The sequence below is a fragment of the Mobula hypostoma genome, chromosome 1 (assembly GCF_963921235.1).
Source record: "Mobula hypostoma chromosome 1, sMobHyp1.1, whole genome shotgun sequence".
In the NCBI taxonomy this organism is placed as follows: Eukaryota; Metazoa; Chordata; class Chondrichthyes; order Myliobatiformes; family Myliobatidae; genus Mobula; species Mobula hypostoma.
Genome location: NC_086097.1, coordinates 55,252,777 through 55,274,752, shown reverse-complemented (window position 1 = coordinate 55,274,752; position 21,976 = coordinate 55,252,777). Strand labels below are relative to the sequence as shown.

The following is a 21,976-nucleotide window of genomic DNA, read 5'->3' as shown; positions in this document are numbered from 1 at the left end:
GAGGAGGGGTGTGCTTTGATAAATGTTAAGGTGTTTAAGCACCCAGGGCCTCATGGAATATCCCGGGATACAAAGAGAGGCAAGAGAGAAAGTTGCTGGGGCCTTGACAGAGAATCATCTTCAGGTAAGGTGCCAGAAGACTGAAGAATAGCCAAAGTATGATTGTTACTTTATGATCAATAAAGACAAACAAGGATATTATAGGGTGGTGAAGCTTACCAGGGATTTAATGGCATTTGGAAAAACATGGACTGATTGAGGAGAATCAGCAGGGCTTTGTGCTGGGGGACGTCCAGTCTAACAAATTTAAGATTGTACTTGAGGAAGTGACAAAGAAAGTTGTTCACATGGACTTTAGTAAAGCATTTGGCAAGGCCCCTCATGTTAGGCTAGTAAGATTAAGTGTGTGGGTAAGTTGGATACAAAAGTGACACTCATAACACGCTGGAGGAACTCAGCAGGTCGGGCAGCATCCGTGGAAAAAATCGGTCAACGTTTTGGGCCAGAACCCTTCGTCAGGACTGCAGAGGGAAGGGGCAGAGGCCCTATAAAGAGGTGGGGGGAGGATGGGAAGGAGAAGGCTGGTAGGTTCCAGGTGAAAAACCAGTAATGGGAAAGATAAAGGGGTGGGGGAGAGGAAGCAGGGAGGTGATAGGCAGGAAAGGTGAAGAAGGAATAGGGGAAAACTCAATGGGTAGTAGAGGGAGGCGGAACCGTGAGGGAGGTGATAGGCAGCTGGGGGAGGGGGCAGAGTGACATAGGGATAGAGGAAGGGAGGGGGAGGGAATTACCGGAAGTTGGAGAATTCTATGTTCATACCAAGGGGCTGGAGACTACCTAGAGGGTATATGAGGTGTTGCTCCTCCAACCTGAGTTTAGCCTCATCATGGCAGTAGAGGAGGCCATGTATGGACATATCTGAATGGGAGTGGGAAGCAGAGTTGAAGTGGGTGGCTACTGGGAGATCCTGTCTGCTGTGGCAGACAGAGCGGAGGTGCTCGACGAAGCGGTCCCCCAATCTACGTCGGGTGTCACCGATGTAGAGGAGGCCGCACCAGGAGCACCGGGCGCAATAGATGACCCCAACAGACTCACAAGGGAAGTGTTGCCTCACTTGGAAGGACTGTTTGGGGCCCTGAATGGTGGCAAGAGAGGAGTTGTAGGGACAGGACTCCATTTTTTCAAACTTGACTCCATTTTGTCACCCATAGTTCAGTCACTCCCCACCTACATCCGGGATACATCCCATGCCCTCCACCTCTTCAATAACTTCCAGTTCCCTGGTCCCAACCACTTCATTTTCACTATGGATGTCCAATCCCTATGCACCTCCATTCCTCATCAAGAAGGCCTCAAAGCCTTCCGCTACTTTCTGGATAATAGACCTCACCAGTTCCCCACCACCACTACCCTCCTCCGGTTGGCGGAACTGGTTCTCACACTCAATAACTTCTCTTTTGGCTCTTCCCACTTTCTTCAGACTAAGGGTGTAGCTACGGGAACTCGCATGGGCTTTAGCTATGCCTGCCTCTTTGTTGGTTATGTGGAACAGTCTGTGCTCCAAACCTATTCTGGTACTGCTCCCCAACTTTTCCTTCGGTACATTGACGATTACATTGGTGCTGCTTCCTGCACCCATGCTGAGCTCGTCAATTTCATCGACTTTACTTCAAACTTCCACCCAGCCCTCAAACTCACTTGGTCTATCTCGGACACTTCTCTCCCCTTTCTCGATCTCTCGGTCTCCATCTCTGGAGACAGACTGTCCACTGACATCTTCTACAAGCCCACTGACTCTCATAACTACCTCAACTATACCTCTACCCACCCCACCACATGCAAAAATGCCATTCCCTATTCCCAGTTCTTCCGTCTCCGCCACATCTGCTCCAAGGATGAAGTTTTCCATTCCAGGACATCTCAAGTGTCCTCTTTCTTTAAGGATCGTGGTTTCCCTTCTGCTATCATCAATGATGCCCTCACATGCATCTCCTCCATTTCCCACATTTCGGCTCTCACCCCATCCTCCCACCACCACAACAGGGACAGAGTTCCCCTTGTCCTCACCTACCACCCCACCAGCCTCCGGATCCAGCACATTATCCTCCACAACTTCCGCCACCTTCAACAGTACCCCACCACTAAGCACATCTTTCCCTCTCCACCCCCTCTGCTTTCCGCAGGGATTGGTCCCTCCCCACGGATCTCCCACCTGGCACTTATCCCTGTAAGCGCAAGTGCTACACCTGTCCCTACACCTCCTCTCTTGCCACCATTCAGGGCCCCAAACAGTCCTTCCAAGTGAGGCAACACTTCACTCGTGAGTCTGTTGGGATCATCTATTGCATCCGGTGCTCCCGGTGCGGCCTCCTCTACATCGGTGAAACCCGACGTAGATTGGGGGACCGCTTCGTCGAACACCTCCGCTCCATCCGCCACAACAGACAGGATCTCCCGGTTGCCACCCACTTCAACTCTGCTTCCCACTCCCATTCAGATATGTCCATACATGGCCTCCTCTACTGCCATGATGAGGCTAAACTCAGGTTGGAGGAGCAACACCTCATATACCCTCTAGGTAGTCTCCAGCCCCTTGATATGAACATAGAATTCTCCAACTTCCGGTAACTCCCTCCCCCTCCCTTCCTCTATCCCTATGTCACTCTGCCCCCTCCCCCAGCTGCCTATCACCTCACTCATGGTTCCGCCTCCTTCTACTACCGATTGAGTTTTCCCCTGTTCCTTCTTCACCTTTCCTGCCTATCCCCTCCCTGCTTCCCCTCCCCCACCCCCTTATCTTTCCCCTTACTGGTTTTTCACCTGGAACCTACCAGCTTTCTCCTTCCCACCCTCCCCCCACATTTTTTATAGGGCCTCTGCCCCTTCCTCCTACAGTCCTGATGAAGGGTTCCGGCCCAAAATGTCGACCGATCTTTTCCACGGATGCTGCCCGATCTGCTGAGTTCCTCCAGCGTGTTGTGAGTGTTGCTTTGACCCCAGCATCTGCAGATTATTTTATATTCTGGATACAAAAGTGACTTGGTGTTAGAAGATTATGCATATGGAGGCCTGTGACCAGTGGTGTTCTGCAAGGTTCGGTGCTAGGACCTCACATTAATGATTTGGGTGAAAATGTAGGTCATCTGATTAAGAAATAGGAGAGATCAGCTTTATTAGAACATAGAAATCTACAGCACGATACAGGCCCTTTGGCCCACAATGTTGTGCCGCCAGGTAACCTACTCTAGAAACTGCCTAGGATTTCTCAACCGCATAGCCCTCTATTTTTCTAAGCTCCATGTACCTATCTAAGAGTCTCTTAAAAGACCCTATTGTATCCACCTCTTTCATGCACCCACCACTCTCTGTGTGGAAAAAATTACCTCTGACATCCCCCTTGTCCCTACTTCCAAGCCCCTTAAAACTATGACCCCTTCTGTTAGTCATTTCAGCCCTGGAAGAGCCATGCTGACTACCCCTAGTCAGATTATGTCTCTCCAAATGCTCTTAAATCCTGCCTCTCAGGATCTTCTCCAACAACTTGCCCACCATTGAGGTAAAGCTCACCGGTCTATAATTTCCTGGGTTATCTCTACTCCCTTTCTTGAACAAGGGAACAACATTTGCAACCTTCTAATCCTCCAGTACTTCTTCCATCCCCTATCGCTGATGCAAAGATCATTGCCAGAGGCTCAGCAATCTCCTCCCTCGCTTCTCACAGTAGCATGGGGTATATCTTGTCTGGTCCCAGGCACTTATCTACCTTAGTACCTTCCAAAATCTCCAGCACATCCTCTTCCTTAATGTTTATATGCTCAAGTGTTTCAGTCTGCTGCAAGTCATCCCTACAACTTCCAAGGTCTTTTTTATTTGTCATATGTACATTAGTACATTGAAGCAGTGAAAAAGGTCACAACCAACAGAGTTTGAAGATTGTGCTGAGGGCAGCCTGCAAGTGTCACCATGCTTCCAACCACAACATAGTGTGCCCACAGCTTACTAACCCTAATCCATATGTCTTGGGAAAATGCGAGGAAACCCAAACACCCTGAGAAAACTCGTGGTCCCGGGGAGAATGAACACCCTCCTTACAGATAGCAGTGGGAATTGAACCCTGATCGGTGATAGTGCTGTAAAGTCCTGCTACGCTATCAGACAACACAAAAATCGGTGCGGCTGAGGATAGTGAGGGAAGTTGTCAAATGCTACGGCAGGATATAAATCAATTGGAAGTTTGGGTAGAGAAATCGCAGATGGGAGTTAGATCTGTTCAGTTGTGAGGTGTTGCAGTTTGGGAGGTCAAATGCAAGAGTAAGTGGCAGGGCACTCAGGAGTATTATTGTACAGAGGGATCTGGGGACGCAGGTTCATAGCGCCCTGGAAATGATAACTCAAGTAAATACGGGATGGCATACTTGTCTTTATCAGTTTGGACATTGGAATATAAAAGTCAGGAATTCATGTTGCAGTTCTTTAAAACCACATTTGGATATTGTTTGCAGTTCTGGTGGCCATATTGAACCAAGTATGTGAAGGTTTTGGAGAGGGTGCAGATGAGGTTCACCAGGATGTTGACTGGATTGGAGTGCCTTAGCTAAGAGGTGCAAAAATAATCCAAGTTTGTCCAACAAGTGCTGGTGGCTGAGAGTCAACATAATAGGATTATATAAAATCAGGAGAGGCATTAAGTAGACAGAGTCTTTTCCCCCCAGAGTGGAAATGTCAAATACTAGGAGGCATAGGTAAGAGATGCAAGGTTAAAGGACAAATAAGATTCAAGCTTTTTCTTCCCCCACCGCCCCCTCAAACACAAACATACACACGCACACCTGATTCATACAGATATGGTAATCTTTGAGACTTACAGACAGACACAGGAACAGGCAGGAGGGAATAGGCAGATATGGACTGAATGCAGACAGATGTGATTAGATCACCACTGTGGCCGGCACATACATGGTGGGCCATTCCTGTGCTGGTCTATGTTAATCATCCTCTGAATGTAAAAAAAAACTTCTTCACTGGCTTTATAAGTTTTGTCTCACTCCCCATAAGGTGGCTGTGGCTCCAGGTGCATTTACTGATACCCTCACCAATATTATAGCATAACTAGAGTGTTTTAATCCCACAAGCTGGAGTGTGCCCAAATCTGTATTGATTAAAAACTCCTGATTTTGAGCTATTTTCATGTTCTCCTGATTTTTACTAGGGGTCAACTTTATCACAATATACCATTGTGGGGCCAGCCCAGGCAAAAATAACTAGATGTGGATTTTTCAGACTGCAGTGGTCTGACTGAAACCCATATATTCTTTCTTAGATCCACAGGTTTTTAACTCAGGCTGCGTCAAATCTTTGACATCACTTGAATAACAAAATTAAATTTCGATATGCAATTTCTTCAGTGATGACACAGAAATGCCTTAGATTGGATACATGAGAAAGGGACAAGATGAGAAGAGAATCAGAGAGATATGAACAATTGGATAAAATCTTTACTTCAGCTCGTTCATGAGCCAAGTCTGGAGGAGCAGCAGTGCCACCTTGTGTTGAGACAGAAGGGCAAAAATGATGGGTAAATTTGCCCTACATTTAGGGTTGATATTCAGACCTGACGAAACAGAATCTCAATTTCTCACACAGAAATTTAAAAAAAAGGCTTAATATAAAAGTTGAGAAGACAGTATATGATCTCTCTAGGCTAAAGACCCTTTAAATGGGATTGAAGGATGAGAAGCGGGCAAGTTGGATATATAAACACCTGAAACATCAAGATAAACATTAGTTACTGATGTAAACAACAGGAATTCTGCAGATGCTGGAAATTTAAGCAACACACATAAAAGTTGCTGGTGAACGCAGCAGGCCAGGCAGCATCTATAGGAAGAGGCGCAGTCGACGTTTCAGGCCGAGACCCTTCGTCAGGACTAACTGAAGGAAGAGTGAGTAAGGGATTTGAAAGCTGGAGGGGGAGGGGGAGATGCAAAATGATAGGAGAAGACAGGAGGGGGAGGGATAGCGCCGAGAGCTGGACAGGTGATAGGCAAAAGGGGATACGAGAGGATCATGGGACAGGAGGCCTAGGGAGAAAGACGGGGGGGGGTGACCCAGAGGATGGGCAAGAGGTATATTCAGAGGGACAGAGGGAGAAAAAGGAGAGTGAGAGAAAGAATGTGTGCATAAAAAGGAGTAACAGCTGGGGTACGAGGGGGAGGTGGGGCCTAGCAGAAGTTAGAGAAGTCAATGTTCACGCCATCAGGTTGGAGGCTACCCAGACGGAATATAAGGTGTTCCCATTCTGACGTGTCTGTCCACGGCCTCCTCTGCTGTGGAGATGAAGCCACACTCAGGTTGGAGGAACAACACCTTATATTCCGTCTGGGTAGCCTCCAACCTGATGGCGTGAACATTGACTTCTCTAACTTCTGCTAGGCCCCACCTCCCCCTCGTACCCCAGCTGTTACTCCTTTTTATGCACACATTCTTTCTCTCACTCTCCTTTTTCTCCCTCTGTCCCTCTGAATATACCTCTTGCCCATCCTCTGGGTCACCCCCCCCCGTCTTTCTCCCTAGGCCTCCTGTCCCATGATCCTCTCGTATCCCCTTTTGCCTATCACCTGTCCAGCTCTCGGCTCTATCCCTCCCCCTCCTGTCTTCTCCTATCATTTTGCATCTCCCCCTCCCCCTCCAGCTTTCAAATCCCTTACTCACTCTTCCTTCAGTTAGTCCTGACGAAGGGTCTCGGCCTGAAACGTCGACTGCGCCTCTTCCTATAGATGCTGCCTGGCCTGCTGCGTTCACCAGCAACTTTTATGTGTGTTGATTAGTTACTGATGGTTCCCTTTTCGAGAGAATCTGGGAGACCATTAATTACAATTCTTAGTGGCACCTGAGGAGTACAGACAAGTGATTTGGTCCATAGACAGGAAAAGCTGGATACTTTCACAGACAAGTTAAACCATGCAAGGAGTGCATTCAGGTGCAAACCCTTTCACCTCATCTGAAACATTCAAACTATTGCTGAGTGCAGGGACACCTCAACAAATTTAACCACTGGTAGTGATGAATTCTTCACATTAACTGTAGTATCTGCTAGAGTGATTTTTGGGTTTAGGTCATTTACATTTAGCAAATGGCTTTGGCCACCAGTCTTCCGTTCCTTGACAATGTATCGTGGATTTAGTTTGTAACAATGCACTTCCTAAAAGCTGTGAATCCCAGTCCAGGGATGCTGCTGGTGCCTGTGGGATGGATACGAATCAGAAGGTGTGAAGTTTGTACGTAGCTTCAAAAGAAAGCATTGTCTATACTTGTAAATATAGAATTGTCCTTTGTGTTTCGCAAATAAATATTGAGCCCCACGTTAGGCCAGCAGACCTTTCCCCCGAAAGCATCTCAGTATAATGCTTGCTGTACCTGGTTTTGTCCAATAAAGAAGCTGCTTTGTATCTACCTAACTCTCTCTCTCTCCCCAGTGATTTCATTCACGCAACAACTGTATCCAAATATAATCTCAAAGCCCTGTTGCAGAAGCATTTCCTTACTCTTGTACATCACCATTCTGGTAAATGTCATTTTGATAATTTGAACTTTTTTATGTAACATATCCTTCTGAACAATCTTTTGCATTGCAAAAATGTGTTTCATAACACAGTAACACAATATTAAGTAAAACATGAACCGCTGTGATATTTAATAAGATCATACTTCATCTGATCTCTTTCCATTTAGATGGAGTTCAATTTCCCTGCACTCAATTCCCCCATGTTTAAAAGTTCTCATTCAGCCTTAAATTTGCTCCACACCCACATCTTTATTGAGTAGAGAATTCCAAAGGTTTATTAACCTTAAAGAAATTCCTCCACATCTCAGTCTGAGATGCAGAGATATATACACTAGATTTTAGGCTCCCTTGTTGATAATATCTAACTTACTGCATGCACCTTGTGAAGCCTGCTCATATTCTCAGGTTGCAATGAAAGTGTCTCTTTTTCTTCCAAACTCCATACTGTTTGGGCCCATGCTGCTCAATCTCCTCTCATCAGTCAACCTTCTTATCACAGGAATCAATATTGTGAACCTTTGTTGCACCACTTCTAAAAGACCTTAAATAAGATGACAAAAGTGCAGACTGTAAGTCAACTGTGGTCTCAGCAAAACCTTGCAGAGCTGTAGCAAGACTTGCTCTCCATACTATCATCCCATTAGGTACCTTGGTTACTTGCTGCGCCTGCAAGCTATTTCTATCTATCTTGTTCAAAGATATCCAGATTTCCCTGAACAAAGATTTATTAATCTTATACTATTTTACCGGCACTCAACTTTTCTTCTCACATGATATATATTAGCTACCAGTTTTTTTTATCCACTCATCCAACATGTACATAGTAAAACTCTAATAATCTGCTGTCTGATGATCCTGAAATTTGGGTCATTCACCAAGTGACATTTACTGCATTCCCCTTAACCTTAACTCCTGTTATCCATTTCCAATTATTGGGGCCCTGGTTCTCTTTGAACTTACCTGGCTCATTGAAAATTTATAATACTTGTAAGATCTAAAAAAAAGTAAATTAAAACTGTGTTTGGGGTATCTTCAGCAATAATCCCCAATGGGCAGAAAACCTGCCAGTTCTGCACCAAAATCCCAAGCATCTGATTATCAGGATATTACCGTACACCTCTGAAGGCACCATTTCCTTCTTTCCCATCTATGACATTTCCTCAAAAAAACAGGGATACCTTTCATTTGGGTCCCTTTTAATCATTAATATGTTGTTGTAAGTAGCCAAGGTCCGAGCAATTTTTCCCAATGTATCCAGCAGTTGTAGTCCACCAATGTGAAAATTGTTTATCCTTTACTTTGATACGTCTGTATTTATAGTAAGGCGGGAGGAGAGAGAGCAGTGCACCTGCGCCAGCGCAGCCCTTCGGTGAAAAATGATGTTGTATCTGTTAAATAGGGGCCATGGACAATTCTGATTTGATGGAGAGTGGACGTGAAAGCACAGAGGAACATCTAGAGAAATTTCTGAAACGCTCGTTCACTGCTGTTGTTACTGTGTGGTCGGGAATCTTTCGGAGGGTAGGCCTCAAAATCACCGGCTTTACTTGCCGTTGGCGACCGAGACTGAGGTCGAATTGTTCGGACAGAGATGGCGCTCAGTACTCGGTATCGGAGAGTTGATCAGAGCTCGAAGTTTTCGGATGACTCAGAGTCAGACTGTGGTCAGCGTGACAGGGAGAGTTTTTCTTCCTTCTCCCGTCTGCGTGAGATGTGGGAGATTTGAGAGACTTTGAACTTTTACTGTGCTCATGGACTTCTTCATCAAGTTATGGTGTTGTTGCACTTTTGTAACTATATGTTATAATTATGTGGTTTTGTCAGTTTTTCAGTCTTGGTCTGTCCTGTGTTTTGTGATATCACACCAGAGGAACTATTGTATCATTTCTTAATGCATGCATTACTAAATAACAATAAAAGAGGACTACGTGTCTTCATAATCTAATTAGATATATTATCTTTGCCATATTTCATGAAATTTGTTGTTTTATGGCAGCAATAGTGCCAGTCAAAACATTTATTTTAAGTTATAATAAACAAGAAGTGGAAAGAAGAATAGCAAGGTAGTGTTCATGGGTCATTCAGAAACCTAATGGCAGAGGGGATGAACCGTTTGTAAACCTCAGATATGGGTCTTGAGGCTCCTATATCTCCTTCCTGGTGCTAGTAATGAAAAGGGGTTATGACCCAGATGGTGAGGATCCTTAATGATGGAGGTCACCTCCTTTCGAAGATAACCTTTATAATAGGGCAGCTTTGTGCACGTGGTGGAGCTGGCTGAGGATGCTTCTTTTGATCCTATGCATTGGAGCCTCCATACTAGGCAGCCATGTAAACAGTCATAAAGCTCTCCCCCATACATCTGTACAAATTTGCTCGAGTCTGCAGTGACATACCAAATCTCCGCAAACTCCCTAATGAATTATCACCACTGGCATTTCTTCTTCATGATTGTATCAACTTGTTGAGCCCAGGATAGATCCTCTGTGCTGTTGACGCCCAGGAATCTAAAGCTGTTCGTCATTTCCACTGCTGACTCCTCAATGAGGACTGGTGTGTGTTATTCGAACTTCCCCTTCCTGAAATCCACAAACAGTTCCCTGGTTCTGCTGATGCTGTGTGCGAGATTGTTGTTGCGACACCACTCAATTGTCTCCTTGTCGCCATCTGAGATTCTGCCAACAAGAGGTGTCATTGGTGAATTTATAGACCTATTATAGATCTATGTATAGACCCATGTAGACCTATTGTGCAGCAGGCAAATGGTCCAGGTCCTTGCTCAGGCTGCAGTTAATTCTACCCATGACCAACCTCTCAAAGCACTCCACAGTAGATGAGAACGTCATGGTGCCACCAACATTGCGGCCTCTCTCCCAGATGAGCTCAATCACTTTTAAGCTCGGTTTGATGTCGCTAACTCTGAGCTTCCAAGCAAAGCCACCACTACAACCCGCAGCCTGGTCATCTCTGAGGCTGAGGTACGCAGATGTTTCCAACGAGTGGACAGTCACAAGGCTGCAGGACCTGACGGCATTCCAGGGCGAGTACTCAGGATGTGCGCAGCACAACTGGCAGGTGTGTTTACAGACATTTTTAATCTCTCCCTCTCCCAGTGCAGAGAGCCTTGCTGCTTCAAATTATCCACCATTGTCACTATACCAAAAAAGACCAAGGTAACATGCCTGACGACTGGTGTCCTGTTACACTCATCTCAATAATAAGCAAATGCTTTGAGAGGCTGGTCAAGGATTACATCTGCAGCATGCTACCACCCACACTGGACCCCCTACAATTCGCATACCGACACAACCGATCGACAGATGACGCAATAGCTTCAGCTCTACACACCGTCCTTACACATCAGGAGAAGAAGGATGCTCAAGTGAGAATGCTGTTCTTGGACTACAGATCAGCATTCAACACCAGACTCGACAGGCAGCTCAGAGACCTCAGCCTTTACCCTGCCTTATGCAGCAGGATCCTGGATTTCCGGTCAGATCACCAGCATCACCCCTCTGATTCTCAATACAGGAGCCCTTCAGGGGTGTGTACCGAGTCCCCTCCTTTACTCCCTGTATACCCATGACTGTATCGCCACCCACAGCTCTAATCTGCTAACTAAATTTGCTGATGACACTACATTGATTGGCCTTATCTCAAACAATAATGAGGTGACCTATAGGGAAAAAATCATCTCTCTAACATGGTGTCAAGAAAACAACCCCTCCCTCGATGTCACAAAAACAAAGGAACTGTTTGTGGATTACAGGAGGAATGGAGACAGGCTAACTCCTATTGATATCAATAGATCTGGGGTTGAGAGGGTAAACAGCTTTAAGTTCCTCAGCATCCACATCACCGAGGACCTCATGTGGTCTGTGCCTCTTTCACCTCAGACGGTTGAAGAAGTTGGTATGGACCCCCAAATCCTAAGAACTTTAAACAGGGGCACAATTGAGAGCATCCTGACTGGCTGCATCACTGCCTGGTATGGGAAATGTACCTCCCTTAATCGCAGGACTCCACAGAGAGTGGTGTGGACAGCCCAGCGCATCTGTGGATGTGAACTTCCCATGATTCAGGACATTTACAGGTGTGTAAAAAGGGCCCATAGGATCATTGGGGACCCGAGTCACTCCAACCACAATCTATTCCAGCTGCTACCATCCAGGAAACAATAATATTCATCATCAGGTGCCGTGCCCAGTTTGAGCTTTGACTGCCATGGCCCACACTTCCTGTTTTGAGTCAAGTGGATCAATTCATTGGTATTCATTTCCAGTTCTCTGGCTGCTGTCTCCATCATCATTTGTCTTTGCCTTCCTCTTGCTTTCTTCCCTTCAATCTTTCCCATAATTACCGTGCATTCTAACTCCTCTTTCCTGATCACATGTCCAATGAAGTTACGTTGCCTTTTCATGATCTCATACATTATTTCTCTTTTTGTGCTTGCTCTGTTCATGACATCCTCATTAGATATTCGTTTCATCCATGATATTCTTTGCATCCTCCTCAAAAATCACATCTCTGCTGCTTCAGTTTGTTTCCTCGTGTTACTAGACGTTGTCCAGTATTCTGAGCCAAATAACGTAACTGGATAAAGGTAACATTTCTGTGCTCTGAGGCGGGTTGGCATGCCTAGTTTAGTGTTGGTCAGTATACTCTTCATTCTCCTAAAGGTGTCTTTTGCCATCCCTATTCTTCTTTTGATGTCCATGTCACACCTGCCATCTGATGTCACCCAGCTTCTTAAGTAGCAAAAGTTCTGTACTTGTTTTATGTCTTCGTTTATTCTCAGCCTGCAGATAGGATTCTCCTTCTTTTTGGATATCACCATACATTGTCTTTTTGCAATTGATACATAGACCCATTTTCCACTTCCTGCAACAACTATATCCATTAAGTTTTGTAGTTCTTCCTCCATACTTGCAAATAACACATTGTCATCTGCACATCTAAAACTATTGATGTTTTCACCGCCAACTTTGATTCCCAAGATGTCTCTTATTTTTTGTAATATTGTAATTTTGTAATATTTGTTTATTAAACAAATCAGGGGAGAAAACACACCCTTGTCTAATGCCTCTCTTGATTTTAGCAAACTGACTCACTTCTCCATCTGTTCTTACAGTGGCAGTTTATTCCCAGTACAGATTTCTGATTAGGCAGAGGTCTTTTGAATCTAGATCTAGAGTTTCCTGTAATATTTCAAATAATTTATTGTGCTTCACTTTATCAAATACTTCTGTGTAGTCAATAAAACGAACAAATCTTTTTGCACTTGAATAGCTCGTTCTGATAGTATCCTTAAGATCAATATCACATTTCTTGTACCTTTGTCTTTCACAAAAACACATTGTTCTTTACCTATTTCAGCTTGTATCTTACTTTTAGCTCTTGTCAAAATTCTTAGAAGTATCTTGGTGATATGACTCATTAAACTTATGGTCCTACATAATTCACATTCTATTGCTCCAGGTTTCTTACAAAGAGTGATAAATACTGATTTTTTCATCTCTTTTGATATTATTTGTCTCATAAATGTCATTGATTAAATCTGTAAGTTTTTCAATTTCATAATCTTCAAGGGCGATAATTTGTTCTATTACTAATTCATCAGGACCTACTGCCTTTCCTTTCTTCATCTTATTTATTGCATTAAGAACTTCAGATTTTATAATACTTGGATCTTCAATGTTCTTCTTAATTTCTGGTTTTTGGCCTCGATTGTCTTCAAACAATTACTGAATATACTCAGTCCATCTGTTCATAATCTCATTTTTTTCGATGATAATGGTACTGTCCTTTGCTTTCAAACATCCACCTGCAGGACAACTTCTTCCACCAGACCATTAGACTGATAAAAATACATTCAAATCAGCGTGTTTATGTTGCATTGACTGTTCTATTTATTAAACTACTATGATTACACATTTAGACGAAGACATAACGTGAAGATTTTTACTCCTCATGTATGCAAAGGATGTAAGAAAGTCAATTCAATTCAAAGTACTTCACAGTAGATGACAGTTGCTAGGCAGTAGTCATTGAAGCATGGGCACTGGTATGATTGATGCTCTTTTGAAGTAAGGGAGAGCCTCCTACTGCAGCAGTGAAAGATTAAGGATGTCTTTGAACACTCCAACCAGTTGTTCAGCATGGGTTTCCAGTATCCTACCATGTCCACCACCAGGGCCTGATGTCTCTTGAAGGATCCTCTGACACCAGCCTCCCAAGACAAATCACAGGGTCACCAGATGCAGTGGAGATTCACACAGTTCTAGTCTTATTCCCCCTTTCAAAGCATAAGTAAAAGATGTTGAGCACATTGGTGAGTGAAGCATCACAGCCATTTATGCCATTAGGTTTTGTTTTATAGGAATTAATCGCATGCAAACGTTACCACTCCTACTGCACATCTGATAGTCTCTCCAACTTCACATGGAACTACTTTTGCCACCCATGAGTGAGATAGATCAGCTAGTTGAGTGGTGCTGCAACAACAACCTTGCACTCAAACGTCAGTAAGACTAAGGAATTGATCATGGACTTCAGGAAGGGGAGGTGAGGAAATGCACACCAGACCTCACTGAGGGATCATCAGTGGAAAAGATAAGCAGTTTCAATTTCTTGGGTGTCAATATCTCCGAGGACATCTCAACATATCCTCAGCCCAACATATTGATGCAATTATAAAGAAGGCATGACAGTGATGATATTTCATTAGAAGTTTTAGGAGACTTGGTACATCACCAAAGACTGGCAAATTTCTACAGATGCACTGTGGAGAGCATTCTAAATGGTTGCACTACCGTCTGGTATAGAGAAGCCACTGCACAGGATTGAAAAAAGCTGCAGAAAGCTGCGAACTCAGCCAGCTCCATCATGGGCACTAGCCTCCCCAGCACTGAGGACACCTTCAAAAGGTGATGCCTCAAAAAGTTGGCCACAAATCATTAAGCACTTGCTTTACCCAGGGCATGCCCCCTTCTCACTACTACCATCAAGGTGGTAGTACAGGATCCTGAAGACACACTCAACATTTTAGGGACAGCTTCTTCCCTTCCACCATCGGTTTTCTGAATGGACACTGAACTCATGCACACTACCTCATTATTTTCTGCACTAAATTTAATTGTTTACAATACATAAACTATATAATAAGAAATGTATATAATGTACTACTACTGCAAACAAATTTCACAATGCGTGCCAGTGGTATTAAACCTGATTCTAATACATAGTGAATATACAGTCACTATATTAGGTACATGTTGTACATGGTAAAGTGACCGTTAAGAGTACATTCACGGTCTTCTCTTAGCACCCATCAACTTCAAGCTTCAACATGTTGAGAGTTCAGACAGACACACAGACACACCACTGTTGTAACACATGACTAAGTTACTGTCACCTTCGCATCAAGCTTGAACCAGTCTGGCCATCCTCCTCTGACCTTTCTCATTAGCAGAGCACTTTCACCAACAGAACTGCCAGTTTTTTTTGTTTTTCACACCATTCCCTGTTATCTCTGGAGACAATTTTGCATGAAAAATCCAAGAAATCATAAAGACAAGAGATTTTGCAGATGCTGGAAATCCAGAGCAACACACACAAAATGCTGGAGGATCTCAGCAGGCCAGTCAGCATCTAGGGACGTGAATAAACAGTCAACATTTTGGGCTGAGACCCTCCATCAGTACTGAAAAGGAAGAACAAAAGTCAGAATAACGTTGGGAGAAGGGAAGGAGTACAAGCTAGTGGTGATTGGTAAAGGCGTGTGTATGGGGGAGGTTATGAAGTAAGAAGCTAGGAGGTGAGTGGTAGAAAAGGTAAAGGACTAGAGAAGAAGGAATCTGATAGGAGAGTCAACCTTGGGAGAAAGGGAAAGAGGAGGGGCTCCAGCAGATCAGCAGTCTCTGAGATGTTCAAACCACCCAGTCTGGCACCAACAGTCATTCCACAGTCAAAGTCACTCAGATCACATTTCTTCCCCATTCTGATATTTGATCTGAACATCAACTGAACCTCTTGACCATTTCTACATGCTTTTATGCATGAAGGTGCTGCTACATAATTGACTGATTAGATAATTGCATTAACAAGCAGGTGTGCCTAAAGTGGCCACTGTGTATAATACTAATCAAAATAGTATTTTAATCAACTCCACTAGAGTTCACTTTCTATATATCAAATGGCTTTTGTGAATCCAAAAAGTGTATCCATTGGATCCCATATATCCATCCTGTTAGTTTCAAATATCTTCAATAAGTTGATAAATATGAGTTCCCTTTCATCAAACTATGCTGACTCTACTCAATTGTATAACCTCCTCTGTATCACTTCCTTCAATGATTCCACTATTTCCCAGCAACTGTTGTTGACTGCCTAATAAGATTCTATTTTTTCCTTTCCGTATCTGATGACAATAGGAAGTGTACTTGCTGGAATTCCTTTCCAAATTAGTGATTTTGGATGACAAGAACTAATGCATCCATTCTCTGCAAACACTTCTTTATCAAGAAATACTCCACATCTACTAAAATTAGAAAATGCATTAGGGTAAAAATGGTTTTGGTATGCATGTGTAGAAACAAAAGGAAGCAACAATATTAAAGATACAACACGTGTAACATTATTTTGCAAATTACATTGGTCATGACATCACTATTCAGGACATCAATTAAAGTTAATTGAAAACAGAATAAGAGATTTTAATGTCTATTATTAAACTATTAAGAGGTCTAAATGGTAACATAAAAACACATTAGCAAGCACAATTTTTTTGTTTCCTTACAAACATTTTCTCTTTCTGTGTCCCAAGTCATCTTTTACATTTATTTTTCAAAGGATACATGCCACATAACCCTAAAACGAACTGCTTGTTAGGTGAGTTCAGACGGAGAGATATTAAAAGTCAACACTTCTCTTTAAGCCCAAGGCCCAGAGCAGCCAGGGACAGCAGATTACCTTCCTTAAAGGATGTTAACACACCAGATGTTTATTTTTCAACCAGCAATTTATTCTTATGATCAAATAGCTTTTTATCTTTGAGTTAACTAAATTTAAATATTCAGTTAGTGTGTTAGTGTTTATATTGGAATCATTGAGAAAGTCCTCTGGATACCCTTGAGGAAATTAAAACCATTAGTAGTCGGAACAAGAATAAACCAACCAGCCCCTCTAGATAACACTGCCATTCGACAGCTTTTCTAATCAGACCAATTTCCTCATTACTCTCGATTCTTTTACTGATTAGAAATGTAATAAATATGCCTGAAGACTCTGCTCCTACAGTTCTTTGTGGCAAGAAGTGTTAAAGATTCAAAACCCTTAGAAGAAAATCAATCTTAGATTGGAACGCTTTATTCTTAAATCATGCTCTCCTGATTGCAGATATTTTTCACGAGAGGAAACATTCTGGCACTGTATTCCTGTCAAGATATTGATCCAAAACATTGACATCGATTTTGCCTCCAAAGATGTTACTTGACTCAGTTTTTCCAGCAATTTATATTTTGCTCCAGGTTCAGCATCTGCAATCTTGTGCTTCCTCTCAGCGTTTATCATCTAGTCATCAATCTTTCAATAAGACTGTCTTTGATTCTTCCAAACTTTAATGAGTCCCAAATGGTTTAACCTTTCCTTGTAGGACAATCACTTTAACCAGCATCATCCAGCTTCAAATAAATAATCTCTTTTCTTAGAAACCAGAATTATTCACATCATTCTAAATGTGACCTCACTCATGCCTTGCATGGTTCCTGTAAGACTTATCTTTTATATTCCAACCCATTCCATCAGCGTTCATTCCTACCTGCTGCTCTTGCACTGGTTTCGTGGTGTGTGCATGAGCACTAAATATGCAATTTCCCTCCATTTAAATAGCACTTTTGTTCTTCCTTCCAAAATGAAGGATTTCATATTTTATTCCCTTTGCCAACATTTGGTCGCCCATCTAACTTATAAATTTTTATGTAAATGACTTGTCTTCCCGTCTCAACTTTTTTTCACACCCAATTTAGGGCAATCCACAAATTTGGCTATTATACATTTACAATAGATTTGAAGAAAGCAAACCACTGTAGCATCCATAGTTTTCTGTCTGCACCACACTAGACCAAAACCGCTAATATGAAAATGACCTTATTTCTACTCACTGCTTCCTGCCTGCTAGTTAATCCTTGAACCATGCCAATCCTCCAACATCTTGGGCTCTAATAACTTAATATTTTCTTAATGAAGGCCTTGCTGTCTTCTGAAAATCCAAATACATCAGCTAGTTCCCATCAATCCACTTTAGTCAGGATTTAAAAACTCAAATTGTCAGACACCATTTTCCCTTCATGAAGCTTTGCTGATTCTGGTTAGATTATTTTCCAAATGTACTGATAATTCCTTAGTAATTGATTCTGTAACATTTTTGAAAAATACAAGGCTAACCAGCTATAGTCACTCACTTTTTGTCACACTTCCAATTTGAAAGAAGGTATCTCAATGACAATTTTCTGATTTTCTGGTATTTATACATAATCTAACAATTTTTGAATTGACATCCTTTCCTAAAGTGTGGCTACTGTTTTAAGTGGTTTATTATACTAATCCTTTCACTGCCTACATTTTCTTGCTGTTTTTAAACTCCACCCAAATTCTGTCGATACCTTGAGCCTACATCCTCCCTCATAATTTAACCATGACAGTGTTATACTACTAAGTCCAAATAAGAGAATATCTGCAGATGCTGAAAATCCAAGCAACACACACACACAATGCTGGTGGATCTTAGCAGGCCAGGCAGCATTTATGGACAAAAGTACCCTCAGAAGTACTTTTTTCCCCATAGATGCTGCCTGGCCTGCTGAGTTCCTCCAGCATTTTGTGTGTGTTACAACTAAGCCCTTTTATGAATAGGGTCATTCAGTTTACAATTAAAATAATAATTTTACTGTGTCCAGCAATATTACAAAGATAGACCACATGGATTTGGTGATGTCCTTGAATCCACACTTGTTACAGATAATCTCTGCACTTGGAAGTCCAGCAGATATGGGAATGGTAAGGTTGATGTATCACTTCTGGTATTCAGTAATTTGCTTGCTATGATACCTGCAGATCAGTTTTGGAATTTTAAAATGCCAGGTTATTTAAAGACATTTAATATTTAATCCCCAGGTAGTCAATGAAACTTTTCTGCTCCAGAACTAATTCAAGGAAGAATCCAGTTATGTACTCTGTGGTCTCTATAGTGTAATGCTTACAGGTTTGAAGATCAATTCTGAATTAGAAATTGATTTAGATTTAATCTTCTGAATCTGTCAGTATGAGAATCAACATATAGGATTTCTGCAGGAAAAGTGATCCTTATGGTCATGGTCTTATTGCATGGAACACCACCAATGGCCTGCTACCCTTAATTTCTCAATTCATGTGCAACTACTATAATCTATATTTCAAAGTGTAAAGGCACAAGCCTGAGAGTTACTTTAGTTTAAAGGGCTGAACACTTTTGGCAGCATAATTCAGACAATACAAGACTGGCAACATGACATTTAACAGCCTCAGCGTTCAACTGCTATGGTCATTTGATTTTTAAGTCTTGTAATGATTAAAAATGGAATCAGAATAGCACAATGAACGCTTATGCTGATGTCTCCTTCTGTGAATTAGTAATCAATATTTGATATTCCTTCAGTAAATTATCATCCAATTTCTAAAATTCCATATAGAACACCACTTCAACACTATAACATTTTCTCATTTTCTACCCGCTACAAAACATGCTGCACTACAGAACTTAATTTTGGGACTAATAAACAGAATGTGCATTTTTCACTTTACCCAATGTGTTTTGTGATTAAATAGTTCAATGGGAAACAGGAAGACTTGAAAAGGAAAAATACCAACACAAACAAGTTATTTTCTGAAGTTTTTTTCCCCTTCAATGCCTTGCTGAAAATTCAGATTCTTTCTCAATGAAAAAGATAGATCAGACAGCCATCAACTAAACATCTATGGCAATGACTTTAGCTGAGGCACAGATCCATTTCAACAAGTACAGCAGCATTCCACACTTCAGTCACTTGAGCGTCTATGAACAACTGGAAACATTAAACTTGCAATACATCTCATCTACAAAGCATCACAGATCAGGAATATTCGACATAATTTTTGGGGGACTTCTGGATGAAATTAAAATTAATAGTTGAAGGTCCACATTTAGAGTTACCAATATATATTTTCACTTAATTTAGGCTACACTGTTGGATGCTACTGCTAATAAAATCCAGGCTACCAATATTATCAAAATCCAAGGAACCTACTGCACTTTACCTTGTGTAATCTGAACGGAGTTTCCAAGTCCACTATACAATTAGAGAACCTGTTACCTTCCTTAATCACTAAAGAAATAAGCAAACATTTCATAGAAAAACAAGAGGCAAACAAGATTTTTTTTTATTCCTCGTTTGTACATGGGAGTTGTATAACAGTCCAGAACGTTTTCTAAAAAAGTTGGCAGGTCTTTAAATGTAAAGAGTTTCATTTCTACATTAAAGTTGAATATCAAAGCAGCATTAATTTGAACTGTTTTCTATAAACCATTCTTTTAATCTTAAACTAGCAGCTTGGATTTGTAGCCAATACACCACGGGTCAATTATAATTTTAGCCCACTTAACAGAAAAGCCAGTTTGTACCATGTCATCAATAACTGACTACAGAATGTTACTATTCAACCCCCAAGTAACATCTAGAGAAAACAACTGGCACACTGCTGTCAACATTAACATTTCATCTGGCCACATATAGGAAATACAGTAGTGCTTTACTGAATGAAGCTTCTGTCTAATGACTGAAAAACAAGAATCCCTTTATTGAGTGTCACTTTTACAAAATTATTCAGAATTTCTAAGCTAGTGACAAAACCTGGAGTGCAGTGAGGCAGAAAATTAGAATCAGCTAACCCTGAAAATTTAAACTTAAACCAAAAAGCAAGTGAGCCGCTAGATTTGTTGTTTTAGTCCCTCCTTTGCCCAAATTATATTACTTGCTGGTAGTTAATGTAGCCATTTAGCAAAAAAAAAATTAAACAATTTATTTGAATTTAGGAATGTACAGATTGGATACTGCATATTATAAAACTAAAAACTCTCAAGCTGCCTACAATATTGTCAAATCAGTAGTTTAATTCAATATTAAAAAAAAACACAAAAGCTCTATTCAGTGTCTGACAATTAAGAAAGGGAGGGAGGAAACATAAATAAGGCTTTAATTTGGCAAATTATGGTGCAAACCACAGCACCATCTTCAAAAAGCAGCTCCCTCCTCCTGGGCTCCAGTTGCCTAAAAAGTAAATACAAACAATAGTTACTGAGAATGTTGTAACAAAATCACTAATTTGAAACAAAATAATAAAGGATTGTGTCCTAAAATAATCCTACACTTGAAGAACATATGACCACACTTAAAATTTCCAAACAAAATGACAACCTAATTCAAAAAGGTAAATGTGTGACAGCAGATTGGGGAAGCTGGAGGAACCCATGTGTTGCAGGAACCCAGTGGGTCATGCAGCACCCATAGAGAGGAATGGACAGTAGGCCAAATCCAGATTAAGGGTCACAACCCAAAACATCCAAAGTCCATTACCCTCCATACATGCTGTCTGTTCCTCCGTCATCTTGCGTATTGCTCCACAATGGTAAAATCTGTGTCCTCTCCATCCTCACTGAGTGTAACCCTCCATTCATTTACACATTTCAGAGTTTAGTTAGAATCTCAACCATAGTGAAGGTTGCATGGGATTTTGGAACTAGCCAACAGTCTGCTCCAACAATCAAGGACTGTAAGGGTACAGCATCAGATTACATCTGTTCCATTGTCAGTCATGCAATCTGCAATTCTAAAGAGACATTGTTTATTCCCTCAATGTGCTGGAGGATGAAATGAGTTTGCATTTGAGCCCTTACCAGGTAACAGCAAATGCCATACTTTCATAAATAACTCCCTATATGAACCAAATCTGCTCCATTTTCAAAAGCTGCGAAGTCTGAATCTGTGCAGCATTTGATACAATGGCAGTTAAGATACAATTGAGCAAAATGAAATCTCCAAATACTAAAGTCTTTGATAAGATAGCTCAAAATTCACTGAGGCAAAAACCATGGCATGTGGAATCAATAGCTAAATGGGCTACAGCAAAAAGTGTGCAGAGTACTTATACGACGGTCTTCATAGCAAAGGGATTTTCAAGGAACCAATACTGCATCTGTTAGGTAAACAGTCAAACAATTTGAAGGAATATCCATAGAGTGGATACGGTAGAACATTGTTTCAGTGGTATTGCTGTGAACAATGCAACTTTTTTTTTGGAAGTCGAGGGATAGCAGCTGATTGTAAAATAGAGGGGTATTAA

At 41.8% G+C, this 21,976-nt stretch overlaps 1 protein-coding gene across 5 annotated transcripts in view; it reads right to left on the bottom strand.

The window, feature by feature from the left end:
- Positions 1-19,994: 19,994 nt before the first annotated feature.
- ktn1 (kinectin 1) overlaps positions 19,995-21,976 on the bottom strand; it is a 131,201-nt gene continuing 129,219 nt past the window's right edge. For all 5 annotated transcript variants that reach the window (XM_063049305.1, XM_063049322.1, XM_063049297.1 and 2 more), the window contains one exon: positions 19,995-20,904. In XM_063049305.1, coding sequence (XP_062905375.1) covers positions 20,869-20,904 — 36 coding nt within the window. In that variant the 3' untranslated portion in view covers positions 19,995-20,868. The remainder of the gene's footprint in view (positions 20,905-21,976) is intronic.